This window comes from Carassius gibelio, chromosome B18, assembly GCF_023724105.1.
Source record: "Carassius gibelio isolate Cgi1373 ecotype wild population from Czech Republic chromosome B18, carGib1.2-hapl.c, whole genome shotgun sequence".
NCBI classification, from domain to species: Eukaryota; Metazoa; Chordata; class Actinopteri; order Cypriniformes; family Cyprinidae; genus Carassius; species Carassius gibelio.
In genome coordinates, this window is record NC_068413.1 from 30,425,606 (window position 1) to 30,440,337 (window position 14,732).

The 14,732-nt window shown below is 40.5% G+C and overlaps 1 protein-coding gene across 1 annotated transcript in view; it reads left to right on the forward strand.

Annotated features, from left to right (window-relative positions):
- LOC127977509 (genetic suppressor element 1-like) overlaps positions 1 to 14,732 on the forward strand; it is a 97,385-nt gene that overhangs the window by 25,552 nt on the left and 57,101 nt on the right. The window contains exons 2-3 of the mRNA XM_052582391.1: positions 4,903 to 5,236; positions 6,560 to 7,149. Coding sequence (XP_052438351.1) covers positions 4,903 to 5,236; positions 6,560 to 7,149 — 924 coding nt within the window. The remainder of the gene's footprint in view (positions 1 to 4,902; positions 5,237 to 6,559; positions 7,150 to 14,732) is intronic.

Below are 14,732 nucleotides of genomic sequence, written 5' to 3' on the forward strand. Positions count from 1 at the left end.
CTGCCCTCGCACAAAGCGCCCCAACCCAGGTTGGACGCATCTGTTGAGAGCACTGTCCTTCTGGAAACCGCCTGTAGGGGTACTCCATGACTGAACCAAGCAGGGTTCATCCAAGGTTCCAGGGCTGCCAGAAAAACTGGTTGACCCTGATGCGAAAGCGGTCATGCCACCAAGCATGAGGTTGGACCCGGAGTTTCATCTAGTATTGCAGGGGCCGCATTCGTAGGAGGCCGAGCTGTAAAACTGGGGGCGGAAGCCATCAGCCCTAGCATCCTCTGAAAGAACTTCAGAGGGAAACAGGCTTTGTTCTTGGTGGAAGAAGCGAACTGCTGAATTACCAGAGCGCGCTCTGATGACATGACAGCCCTCATATGGAAATCTGCTCCCAGGAACGTGATACTTTGGCTGGGGAGCAGTGAGCTCTTGGCAAAATTGACCGTGAGTCAGAAAAGCACCTTGTTCATGCACTTCGTAAAAGTGCAGGGAGCTAGAGACTGCCTGAAGGGAAGTATATTTGTGAGGGCTGGTAAGCCATGCCCTCGAAGGCAAATCTTAAGAATCGTCTGTCATGGGGGGCTATCTGGATGTGAATGTAATCATCTTTCAGGTCCAGTGAGAAGAACCAGGGCATATCTGCGTGAGGATCTGTTTCAATGTCAACAATCCTGAACTTCCATCTCATGAGGGAGAGGTTCAGGAGCCTGAGGTCTAAGATGGGTGTGAGACCGCCATCTTTCTTGGGGACAAGGAAATAATGGCTGTAGAATCCCAATCCACTTTCTGAGGGAGGAACTATTTCTATGGCTCCCTTCCTTAGCAGAGTCATCACTTTGGTGTGGAGGACCTGAGCGTCATCCGATTCTACCAAAGTGGGAATCACCCCATGGAAACACAGGGGTCTTCGGGCGGACTGTAGTGAGTAGCCATGTTTTATTATCCCCAAAACCTTTAGCTTTAGCAATGCAGCCTGTAGCAACAATGAGTTGTACAGAATAATTAACTCAAATGATATATAGGGAATTTGAATAATTAATCAGGAATATGATTAATATTTATATCTCATATGACAGTTACAATAAATTGTATTGATTATGAAAAATAGCTCAATTGTCTATACCAATAACTAATTACAGGGCACTGTAACTTACTCATTAATATGTCAATATTCCATTCTTCATATCAATTATTGTGATATCTCTTACTGTAAATTACTGCAAATCAAACAGTGGTTTGTCCAGCAAACCAGATTGACCTATCAATTTCCAATAAAGTTATCACTTCTTATAATTCAAGGAAAAATATTCTCTGGCCATGAAAACATTATCCTATCCTTATGATGAATTTAGTTTCTAAATTTAAAGCTTGTAGCTAAAGATCAGACATCTCAGTGACTCGTAATGTTAGCGGGTAGTGGAGACAAGAATCATGAATATATGGGTTTTAATAATTGACTAATAATACATCGAAACTACAAATCACACAGAGTAAATATGTGTACGACAATACAGACAGTAAACTTTTAACAAGACATAACGGAATCCAAATGAGGGAGAGAGAGAACGAGAGAGAGAGAGAGAGAGAGAATGAAAGAGGGAGAGATCACAGAATGAGCTCAGGTAAGAAAATCATAGTAGACAGTAACCCTTCTCAGCCAACACGAATCAAATCACAGACCAACTTTAAAACAGCATTTAAATCTCCATAGAAAAGTGATACTTGCATGGCCCAGCGTGCGTGAGCGTGGTCTTTTTGTGACGCTTTGTGCGCTGGTTCTTTTGAAAACAGCGTGCGTGTGCCGGAGGCCGTGTGACGCGCGTGTGAGCTGCACTGGAGCAGCGCTGGATCTTGGCGTGAGCGTGGAGCAGCGTGAGCGGGGCCTTTGTTCTGTCTTCGCGCGGTATTTGAAAGGTTCAACAAACAATGTTCCAGAATTCGTCTTCCTTGTGTGGAGAAGGCGAATAGTTGAATAAACTTAGTAAAGAAAAGAAAACAAAACAACGAAAACAAAGGCTTCCGAAGGAGCCATGATAATGGCTGTCCTCTCCGCCTCCCGGCTGGGGGGAGGGGGGGCGATCTGAGTGCGGCCTAAGGCTGCGCCGAGGAACTCGCGGGAGCGACGAGGTTCGCACAGGAGAGCAGCGTGTCCGAGAACGAAGAGAGGAAGAAGAGAGGGCGGACCTTGTTCGGTCGATTCTTATGGCTTGGGATGGTTCACGCCTCTTTTCGCGTGAACAACCAATGAACGTCCGCGATATGAAGCGGAGGGAAAAGTTCCTTTGTCTCTGTGGAGACACCCACCCTAATGATTTAGGGCTTGTCAGATTTCATCAGGGATATTCTAGCAAGTTCGTAATTCCAGAATAATAAATTTTTCATTACTTTGCTTTAGATAAATGGGTCTGTCAAATCATGACGATTACACAGATACCAAAAATAATGTACAGTATATAAATGATCAAAACATGAAGTTACATTCAAATGCAGAATTACACACATTTAAAGATTAACACGCACTAATAAATTGCAGATAGTCCCAATTTATATGGGAAACATCTAATGTACCAAAAAGAAATACTTAATACATTTAGAAAACATAAAAAAAAGGTAATAGTTTAGAATGCATTGGGGAAAAGAAACCAGTGACTTGGCTTCTCTCCTGTCCTGTTGCCCAGGGAGATCATAAAGTTTATATGAGCTGCAAAGGAGTGGGGGTTACATAAACATGACTGTTTGGAGAAAGAGTTAGACTGAGGAGAACATTTCCACTTATAAGTCAGCACTTTAACCATTTACCCAGGATTAACCATTTTTATGCAATACACAAACATTCAAAATACATATTAATAAGGACTTACAAAAGTAAGGAACTTTAAGAAAGGTTTCTTTTTTTGTGTGTGTGTGTGTGTTAAGGAATTTGGGGGGGGGGGTTCAGGTCTCCTTTGAGGCTCGCATGGGTATCGTAAAATAATTTAAGTTTGCTTTTGCATTTAGTGCAAAAAGGGTTTCATTTGTATGCCTGAATTTAACCCATGAATTGATGACCTGCATATCTGTTACAAGCCCCTCTAGCCCGCTGTCTTTTCCTGGCTGGCTCGTGGGAGGAAGAGGACGGGGGGCATGACGGGCGGGACCGCTTGAGACTCATGCTTTCACAAAAGTTGTTTTCCCATGCAAAAGACGCACTCACCGTGGCCATCATCTTCATGCAGAGGGGCTCTGCATGTGCCACAGCTGTGGCGCGGCATTTGCTCAGATGCTGCCACCATGAAAACGGTGTCAGAAACAATCTTTTAGAGCAGTGAAAACCGCTGGAAATTGCTCTTTTAGAATCTCCGGATGGAGGCAGGTGATTCGCTGAGAAGCGGCCCGGAAGCAGGCGGCTCGGGAGTGCCGCTAGATAGTGGATGTCTGCAAGAGCACCAGCACTGCAGGCAAACGGCGATCTCAGCTGGTCCGCTGCGGTGCCTCTTCGGCAGCAAGAGCTCGATCCAGGCAAAGGCATTCAGTAGGGATTCAGCGAAGTGAAGTCGTCGATGAAGGAGTAAGATCTGATCTGATCTGATTCCTCTGGCAATTTGCCTGCTTATATAGCCATTCTCCCTGCCCTTTTTGGCGGGCTTTGGCACGCTGCATTGCCACAGGCTTGTCCAGCTACACAGTGCTGTCATTGGTTTAAAAAAGTTTACAGATTAAACCAATGGCAGTGCAGTTGCACTGCATTATTGAAAAATGGCTTCTTGTATCGGGGGAAAAAAGGAGCTTTTCCCCATACGCAGAATGAGTGAAGTATTCAAAGGGAACAGACAGTTTATGTTTCTTTCAGTTGACACAGCTCAGACTCACATTTTAGTCTGGGACTAGGCTTAAGCCTTGTCTGTGAAACTGGGGAATAAAGTCCTATTCTCAGGTTTATGTAGATACTGACATTCAGATAGTTTAAAATTATTACATTTAAAATCACATTTAGTCAAAGTTTACCACTTAATTTATTCAGACATATCAGTTTTGACAATTATTTAATTTGATTAAATTGAAACCTGAAAAACATTATAAACAGGACACTTCCAGTGAGCATCAACATTTAAGTTATTTCAAATATCTATATCTACAACATAATGTGTGTCTATGTGTGTGAGCATGCTTATTCTGTATTAAATAATAGAGTGTGTGTTTTTTGTGGACTGTCAGTGAGCACACTGCTTTTTGATGCTGCTTTTGATGAACAGCCTACAGCAAAACTGACTTATATCACCGATAGTAGTGCTGTGACGGTTGCAGATTTTTTTATATGTGGTGTTGATGCATATATAATTAATATATATATATTAATTATATATGCATGTATTGGACACATTTCTTTTCTATGTGGTTTCATAATAATATGGTTTTCTTAACAAGAAAATTACATTTAAAACTAGTCACTATTGGAATAAGTACTAGTAGCTAAAGAATAAGAACTAGTAGTTAATGATTAAGTACTAATAATTAATGGAAAAGATACTAGTATCTAAAAATTAAGTACTAGAAAAATTTAAATAAATACTAGTATGGTGATTTAAACCTGAACTTGCTCCGTTTTCAACGAAGTTAGCCAACCACATTATATAGTCAACTATGTCACGCCGACATGGTGGCTTGTTAGCTAGATGACTAGATAGAAATTGAAAAAAAAAATAGTTGTTTAAACCACAGATATGACAAATATATTTTTGCAAACTTGGTTTTCTAATATATTTGGCCATGACCAGTGCCAAAAAAATTCACATTTTATTACCACTTTAAAACAAATCCAAATCTAATTTGGCAACAAGCGTCACATTTCACTGCACTTTATATAATCTTTAATGATGGTGTGAACCATCATTCTGTGCAGCTAAATATTATGCCTATGATTTCCTCCAGATAAAACCAAAGAGCCCATCCTTACAACCCCTAAACCAATCCAGCCTGGAATTCACCATTCCCTAAACTCCACACATCACCCCCTGCCCAGCCTTGTCTCTGCTCATGGCATGTATCTGGGCCCTGGAGGGGCGGGACCTGCAAGTCTGACAGCGGCCGCCATGCTACAGCGCACAAATGAGGAAGAGCGCTGGTTGGCCCGGCAACGGAAGCTAAGGCAAGAGAAAGAGGACAGGCATTACCAGGTTTCAGAGTTCCGTCAGCAGGTCCTAGAGCAACACCTGGACCTGGGCAGACAGGGGGAAATTGCAGACCTGCATATAGAGGGACATAGGTAAGGGCATTTTCACACTGGAAGTTGTCACAGATCTGAGGGGGGTGGGGGGTGGGGGGCTTTATTATGACACGATGGATCAGAACTTACAGGAAGCAAAGGAGATAAAAGGAGGTGGGATCAGTTAATATCCTCAAGTGAGAACTTGACCTCGAGATGCCCATAGTGCAATAGTGTTGTATGTCAGGCTGCTGCCCACAAGGCTATCGGCACTGACAACATATGTGTTCTTTAGTGACAAAAATTCATCCTACAATATACAAGAGGTCACACCTATTATTATTGTTTTTTATTATTACAGTAATTCAATTATTGAGCTGGATTAAAAAAGTGAAGAAAAAAACAAATGACATGACATACAGCCAAGTATGGTGACCCATACTCAGAATTCGTCCTTTGCATTTAACCCATCCAAAGTGCTCACACACAGCAGTGAACACACACACACCATGAACACACACCCAGAGCAGTGGGCAGCCATTTATGCTGCGGCGCATGGGGAGCAGTTGGTGGTTGAGCCTTGCTCAAAGGAACCTAAAGCCCCTTTCACACTGCGATTCCGGCAAATACACGGGTAAAGTGTTCCAGCAATTGTTCCCAGGTCGCTAGATTTTGCACTTTCGCACTGCCAGTGATTACCCGGGATAGGTGCGTGCTTTCACACACAACCCGTAAAGGTCCCGTAATGACATCAGGGCGTGACATGTGATGTACGAGTCGAAAAAACGTTAGGCACGTTATACTTTCACTGAACCAAGTGAACCTCAGTGTCAGCGCAGAAAGTGAGTAACTAACTGATCTCTGCTTCATTACAGTTTGCCCATATTTTTTTGTCACGAATGTTGATCTTCCTTCAAAACAGCCAGTAAAAGAGTCATGTGATAACGTGCGTCATCACTATGACACGGCATTAGATCTGGCTTTTTTTCACACAGTGCTTATCCCGGGATTGAACCCGGCAATGTTACTAGGTCCCCGACCTGGGTTCAATGCCGGAAACAAACCCGGCACGTGTTTGCTTTCACACAGAAGGCAACCCGGCAATGTTCCGGCAATTTGCCGGGTCTGACATGCAGTGTGAAAGGGGCTTAAGTCGTGGTATTTCCGGCCCGATACTTGAACCCACAACCCTAGGGTTAGGAGTCAAACTCTCTAACTACTAGGCCACGACTTCCCTAACAGGTGCCATCTAGGAAAAATAGAAATGCTGGATCATAAAAAGCAGATATGGGTAGTGATACTGAAACAAATGAGTTAAGTTTAGGTTGTTTTGTTGCAAAAGTCAGAGCTAACAAAGACTGGAAAATGTATTTCATCTTTTAGACCTAAATTAAACCATCATGAGCCCAACAGCAGAGATCGTGAGAGAAACAGAGATGCCCATCCTCTACTGGGAGCTCCGCCCCCTCTCATCTCCCCAAAACACCAGCACAAAGACCATGCTCCCCCACCACCAACCACACTTTGGAACCCCGCATCACTCATTGAGACCTCCACAGAGCCCCAGAGTCTGGGTCACTATGATGTTAGTCGGGTTACCCTACCGCACTCCAAACATGAACACCATTACAACTCTGAAAAGCTGGAAGAAGGATCTAGAAAAAGGGACAGTTTGGATATATATCCTACCATCCAGCCTAGTGGGTTCTCTGAGTCCAACACTTTCCTAGTGGAGCTGGAAAAATCCACCTATAGCTTCCTGAATCAGCAGAGGGCACCACTGAGTAAGTCAGGACAATATGAAGAGCTGAGTGCAGGCCTGAAGTCCAGCGGGTGTTTTAAGAGACTCCAGGGGCATTCATGTCATGCAACAGATGCCATGTTAGTTTATGATGAGTTCCTACAGCAGAACAGACAAGCTGTCAGCAAACTTGACTTGGAGGAGAAAAGACGAAGAGAAGCCAGAGAGAAAGGTAAGTAGTAAACTGTGCTAGTCATCAAATGCTAAAATGTTCACACAGCCCAGAAAAATTATCATCCCTATGATTATTGTTTTTGTAAAAACTGGTGTGTATTCCAGAAAGCACTTTTAACTTACCATCTGTTAAACCCTGAACTCTCGGCTGATTAACCCCAAACCTTGAGGTATGTAGTTCCAAAAACGCATCCGGGAGTAAGTTCATTCAACAAAGAGTATGTTCCTGATTAAAACTCAAGGACATTCTCAACAAATCGATGAGTCATGTAAACCGACACACAGAAAAAAATGCATTATGCTGTTTCTTTCTTCTTTTGTTCAGTGGTCATTTACATTCTTAGTGCATATCTCCACCTAATGGGCTAGGTGCACAAGATGGCACCGGTGAGCTTCAGCGACGCGAGTGTGAGCATACTTACTTCCGGTCTTGCGATGCTCACATTGACTGTAAGGGAAACTCACATACGAAACTTGGCTAGATGTATATAATTAATGATTTTCAAATTTAACAGCGGATAGTGGTATATCAAAAACATGGGGAAACATCCTCCCTACATTTTGCGTACCTCTGTGTGGAAATTCATCAAGATACAACGCGGAGATTGCTTTATTCTTCTGTTGATTATGTGGATCAGCGTCAGGTCAGATCCACAGGGATTTCTTCTTTCAAACATAAACCTCTCAAATATGCAAAACTTTTCATTTTCGAAGAGCTGGTTTTGTTCTGACTGTTATGTAAGATCAATGTTTCTGACTGTCAAACAAGACGCACAAAGATTTCTGATAAAGCATGTTTTATTAACTTTATTTGATAACATAATTTATAACTAACTGTACAATTAAACATAATATAATTATGGTAGGTTTGCATTAAATAAAAGATCGCTGTTTGCATTCATGTGTGTTTTTATCTTTATTTGTTTTGTGAAAGATCTGCAGCATAAATCATTATCTGTCTATGAGCAGCCATGTATATTGTTATTCTTTTGCATTAATTATCAGATTAAACAGATATTAAAATTAGTCATGTATTTTTTACTGTGTAAAATAATAAAATAATGATGTGAAAATAACGATGAAACAGACTGATGTATGTGTACAATTGAGAAACTGATATTCTGAAGATAAATCGCAGCCCATGTCTCACGAGGTAAATATTTAATATAAAAAAATAATAATAATAATGCAAACATTTTCGAGAAATAAGTAATTCGTACATTTACATATCTGGTAAGATAAAAATACATTATATAGCTGTGTATACACACCATGAGTTCAACTTTCATCTCGTGAACAGTAGTGAACATTAGTGTATTTAATTCATTCACCGGACCCAAACATACACAAGTTTCAAATCCACTGGCTCAGTTAACATTTATAGTGTATAGTGTAGTAATAGTAATAATAGCAGTATATATCTTATTTGAATATGAAGTGATATTATAAATCCTGTAAACATATAGAAGGTAATATTTGGACTTCTCCGGTTCTCTGCACTGACTTTAAGCACAACCGGAAATATCTACACACACACTCGCAAGACCGGAAATCCAAGATGGTGGAGATATGCAACTAGCTCATTGATGGTTGTGCAAAAACCTGATTGTGTTTTTTTTTTCTTTTTTCTTTTTTTCAGTGTACTCTTTAATCCCTGAGAATAAGAATTCTGTTGTTTGTTTGATGCTAATTATATAGTCATATCAGATATGTATTATTGTTATTATAGAAATACATTATAGAAAATGCATATCCATGTGTGAGATAATAATATAAAATTTAATAAATATAGAGTAAACGTACCTATTAAGCTCACCAAAATCCACATTGAGACATTTTTAGGACACAAGATATTGGTTTCTGTACAAAAAGTTGTTAATAAAAATATGTAATTTTTAGGGCCAGGACTCGATTAAAAAAATTAATCTAATTTATTAGAGGCTTTGTAATTAATTAATCGAAATTAATCACATTTTAATCGCATATAAATACTTGACCTGAGAACAGTGAGAAGTAATTTTTTTTTCACATGGCATTTATAGTATACCATTGAATAATGACTGAATACATAAGCTTAAGCAACAAAATATTGTTTATTTTTAGTTCAACCAAGTCTAGCAGACCAGTGCAATTTTTGCCATTAAGTGTAGCAATAGCATATCTAGAAACAATTTAGAAATAGTACATTTCAGAAATTCAGGTAGCTTATAGGTGCTTGAACCTTCTGTAAACTGTTTTTTTAAGTAAAACACAATACTGTCAAATACATTCAGAACATTGGAAACCCTGACTATTAGAAAACATCTCTCTGTTGCTTCAGAGGCCATAACATAACAAGTCCAACTCTCAATAACCTTGGCCAAAACAATAAAGAGTTCAACATAAAGTGCCAGTCGCACCAACAAAATAATACATAGTTCAACATAAAGTGTACCATTTAAAATAAAATAAAAAAAAGTGCCAGTGATTGACCTCAGTCCCCATTCTTCCGATATCCTGATGAAAAATAAATCTCTCTGTTGCTTTGATCAACATTTCAGTAACAACAACCCCATTGGCCTCAGGATACCTCTATGACTATTTCTTATACTTCTCTTTCAGCCAGTTGCCGAGACAAACTATAGCTTGTTCACATTTTCAGAGCTCAAGGCTGCCCTTTTCTTTTGAGCTACGTTACCTGCCAGTGAGAAAAGTCTCTCACAGGGCTGCCCAGATACTTGCGGGCCAGGGCAGAAAGCTGTGGATGGGCTCCCTCATGAGTGGACCACCACTGCAGTGGGCAGTCTGTCTCGCTGATGGTGGGCTCTGCCCTGTAGCGGGCCAGAGCCCCGTTGGGACCTGCTTCATCCTCTGATTCAGAATCTGAATTAAACAGCAGGAGGCTCCTCTTCCTTGCTGGCTCCTCTGTGGGTTCTGGAGTGACTCTGTTTGGTTCTATACGCAGCAGTGCCTCAATGCAAGTCCACACCCCTCCTCGCTCTCCTCTTGGTAGACACTTTAGGTCCTTAGAATCAGAATCAGGTTTATTGTCACCTCACAGATTTACAGAGTAAAAAGATGGGTGAAATTCATTTTCATACATGGTTCCCATAGAAAGATAACGGGGAGGGGGAGAACGGGGGGGGGGGGGGGATGGGGGTGCAGGGGTCAAAAAGAAAGAGAAAAGATAAAAAAAGAAGACCACATTTTACCTTAAAGCGTGGGTCGAGTGCTGTAGCCACTCTGAGCCATCCATGGTTGAGTGTATCTTGGCATTGAGACAGGTCCTTTTTAAAGTCACCCTTAAACCTCACCACATTGCCTGGGTTATCAACTGAGACCTCCATGGTGTGGGTCAGGTGGCGGAGAGCAGGTAACACAACAGAGCACGAGACATAAGTCTCACCCCCAAGGAGCTCAGTCACATATCTGCAGAGGATAGTTTAGGAAAGTGATTAATTATTGTGCCAATTCATAGTAGATTAAAAACAGTAGCAACTTTATACTACAGTCATAGTGATATTGATATTCAGTACAATATATTTAAAAATAGTTGGTGGGTTTACCTGCATGGTTTAAGGAGGGTCTCGAGCCTCTGCAGTCTGTCCCACTCTGCTGTAGTTAACATGAGCCCCTTTCACACTGCCATTCCGGCAAATACACAGGTAAAGTGTTCCTGCAATTGTTCCCGGGTCGCTAGATTTTGCACTTTCACACTGCCAGTGATGACCCGGTATATGTGCGTGCTTTCACACACAACCCTTGAAGATCCCATAACGACACGCGACATCAGCGCGTGACGTGTAATGTACGAGTCGAAAACGCTAGGCACGTTATACTTTCACTGAAGCAAGCAAACGATCTCTGCGTCAGCGCGGAAAGTGAGGAATTAACTGATCTCTGCTTAATTACAGTTTGCACATATGTTTTCGTCACGAACGTTGATCTTCCTTCAAAACAGCCGATAAAAGAGTCGCGTGATAACGCACATCATCACTTCGACACGGAATTAGATTTGGCTTTTGTTCACACAGCGTTCGTCCCGGGTCGAACCCCGCAATGTTACTAGGTCCCCGACCCGGGTTCAATGCGGTAATCAATCCCGGGACGTGGTTGCTTTCACACAGAAGGCGACCTGGCAATGTTCCGGAAATATTGCGGGTCCGACGTGCAGTGTGAAAGGGGCTATGGTGAGATTGTGCTTCTGTTTGGCATAAAGTATTCTTCTCAGCCTCTTGGTTCTGCAGCAGACGAGAGATCATAAACAGTGTTGAATTCCACCTTGTGGAAACATCCTGAATCAGTGGCTCTTTGTCTTGTTCTAGTTGTGTTTGCTCCTTGTGCAGTTCCTCTGTGTTTGAGGGGCTATGTTTAAAATGCCCCACTATTTTACGGCATCTTGCCAATGTGGCTGTGAACCCGCTGTCAGAGAGGCAAACTGTGATGGTCCTCTGTAACATGTGAGCAATACACGGCATGTGCTGGAATGTGAGCTGTCTCATTGCAGCGATCATGGTTCGGGCACTGTCTGTTCCGATTGTGGTGACTTTTTGTGTGATTTCCCAGGCCTCCGCCACAGACTCAAAATCTCCTGCCACGTTTTCAGCAAAATGCCTAGTGGTGGTCTTCTGGATAGTTAAGGCAAATGAGTGAAGATGCCACTTGATGTCAATAAAGTGTGCCGTCACACTGAAGTAATTTGAATTGCTTACCGAGGTCCAATGATCCCAAGGTCAGGGCAACAAACTCGGCTTTCTCCAATAAATTCTCTTTATCTTCCTTTTCATTGTCATAAAGCTGCTGGACTCTTTTTGTCAACTGTCTTTCTGGATGGCAGCTTGTATGTTGTGTCAGACGACGCAATCTGTAGTACATTTTGAAGGCCCTTATCTTCTACCACTCCAAGTGGTCTACAGTCGAGTGCAATCCAGTGAGCCAGGCCGTTGGTTATTTTTTCAGAAGTGGACTTAGTTACAATGGTCCTTAAACCAGTCATCTGGTGGAGTGTGGGTTGGGTGTGGGTACTCGGGGTTGGGATAACGTCAACGCTAGATGCTATATGTTTTGCGTTGAGGTGATACTTGAGGCTCGATGTGCTGCGGTGATATGCAAATTCCTTGTTGCATAGTTTGCACACAACCATGCTCTTATCGACGCTTCCATCCGTCCGTCTTTTAAAACAAAATTTCCCCTCCAAGGGGCCAACCAAAGCAGTTTCGTCTGCTTCCTCGTTCATGTTCACTGTGGTTTGTTGTTGTCTGAAGTCATGAACGCTAGTTGGTGCTCCAGTTTAATCGGTCCGCCGAAACTCATCTAGTAAGAAACGTTCTGCGGTGCAAAAATAAGTTATTAAAAATGCAGAATTTTTTTTGGGTGTAATTAATTAATCTTAATTAACGCGTTATTTTTTGTGTAATTAATTCATCTCAATTAACGTGTTAAAGTCCCGAGTAGTAGATATAATGCACCTTCTGTCATGATAATTTATGACTTTGACCTTTGACCTTTTGACAGGTTGAACTTCCGGTGACCTTATGATGGATGGGCGGGACAAATGAGTTCAAGGGTTAACCTATGACCTTTCCCACGCATCGATCATGTGGTTTTGACAGAAAGCTTTTACCCTATTGACCTAATTAGTTCTAAATCATGGTTTTGACGGCTAGTTTAAACGGTACATGAAAGACTCCTCACGCATCGATCATGCGGTTTTGACAGAAAGTTTTACCCAATTGACCTGTTAGTTCTAAATTATAATGGTAAATGAAAGACTCCCCACACATCGATCATGTGGTTTTGACAGAATCTGTTTGAACTTTGTGTCAGTTAGGTTGTTTGATCTTTGTGTCAGTTAGTTTGTTTGAAGTTTGTTAGTTAGGTTGTTTGAAGTTTGTGTCAGTTAGGTTGTTTGAAGTTTGTGTCAGTTAGGTTGTTTGAAGTTTTTGTCAGTTAGTTTGTTTGAACGTTGTGTCAGTTAGGTTGTTTGATCTTTGTGTCAGTTAGTTTGTTTGAAGTTTGTGCCAGCTAGCTTGTTTGAACTTTATCATATATTTGACATTCAGTTATTTCACTTTTCTATATATATATATATATATATATATATATATATATATATATATATATATATATATATATATATAAAACATTGGTAACACTTTAGAATAAGGTTCCATTAGTTAATGTTAGTTAATGTATTAATTAACATGAACAAACAATGAATAATACATTTATTACTGTATTTATTCATCTTCGTTCATGTTAGTTAATGAAAATACAGTTATTCATTGTTAGCTCATGGTAATTCACAGTGCATTAACTAATGTTAACAAGCACAACTTTTGATTTAAATAATGCATTAGTAAATGTTGAAATCAACATGAACTAAGACTTATAAATGCTGTAGAAGGATTGTTCTTGCTTAGTTCATGTTAACGAACATAGTTAACTAACATTAACTAATGGAACCTTATTCTAAAGTGTTACCAAAACATTATATAATTTATATAATCTAAAACAATTAAAGGTTGAAAACATATTTTAATTATTTCACATTTATATATATAAAACATTATATAATTTATATAATCTAAAACACATTTTAATTATTTCACATTTATATATAAAACATTCTATAATTTATATAATGTAAAGCGATTTAACCAAGGTTGAAAAAACATTCTGTTCTTTTAACCCTTGTGCATCCTTGAGGACATTTTTGGCTTTTTCAGTTTTGTTTTTTTGATAACTTTGCCTGTGTTAATGCTAACTGCATACAATTTGCCACAGGTGTGTATTTTTATTGGATTTTTAATATTTCACCTTCATTTCCTTTAAAAAATCTATTTTCTACTAGGTACACAAAATACTTCCTCTCAGGACCTTTTGGACAAAAATGTCCCCATTGAAACCCATTAAAACTGCAATTTTTTTTATCCCGGTGCCATTCAACTATAAAATGATGCAATCTTTGTTAACAGGCTTTCATTCCGTTGGCAAGGCTTCAAAATTTACATTTTTACTATTTTTTACCAGATGGTGCCATTTTTTCAGGTTTGGCATATAAAGCAACTTATCGCTTTATTGTTGTTTTCTGCTGTTTTCGGCTTATGCATTTTATAGAGCCAATTAGATATATTATGAAGCTATAATTGTGTGGGTGTGTTGGTATGGATGTCAGAGTCTGGTTTGTATGTGTGTACTGAAAATTTTATGTGTGTGTGTGTGTGAACAGTTTGAATGAAAAATATATATATATTGTACTGGAAATCACAAATCCCACCCCATGTAAATTAGTCATACAGAGTTACAGACCCTGTCCCTGAGTTTGCATTAGAGTCTGACTAGCTCTTGTTCCTCTGATGACAGCACTGAGAGTGAGGACACAGAAGAGACTGCAGATCTTCAGTTCAATTCAAAAAATGGGCAGATTCTCAGGTCTTCCACTCACACTGAGATGCTGCGCTACATTCCTGCCAAGGGTATGACCCCGGGTCCCACACACTATGCAACTGCCCGCATCACAACTTTGCAGTCCTGCTTCGACCTCTTCATCACCGAAGAAATCATTCAGCTTCTTCTGGAGAACACTAATTTACACGGGAG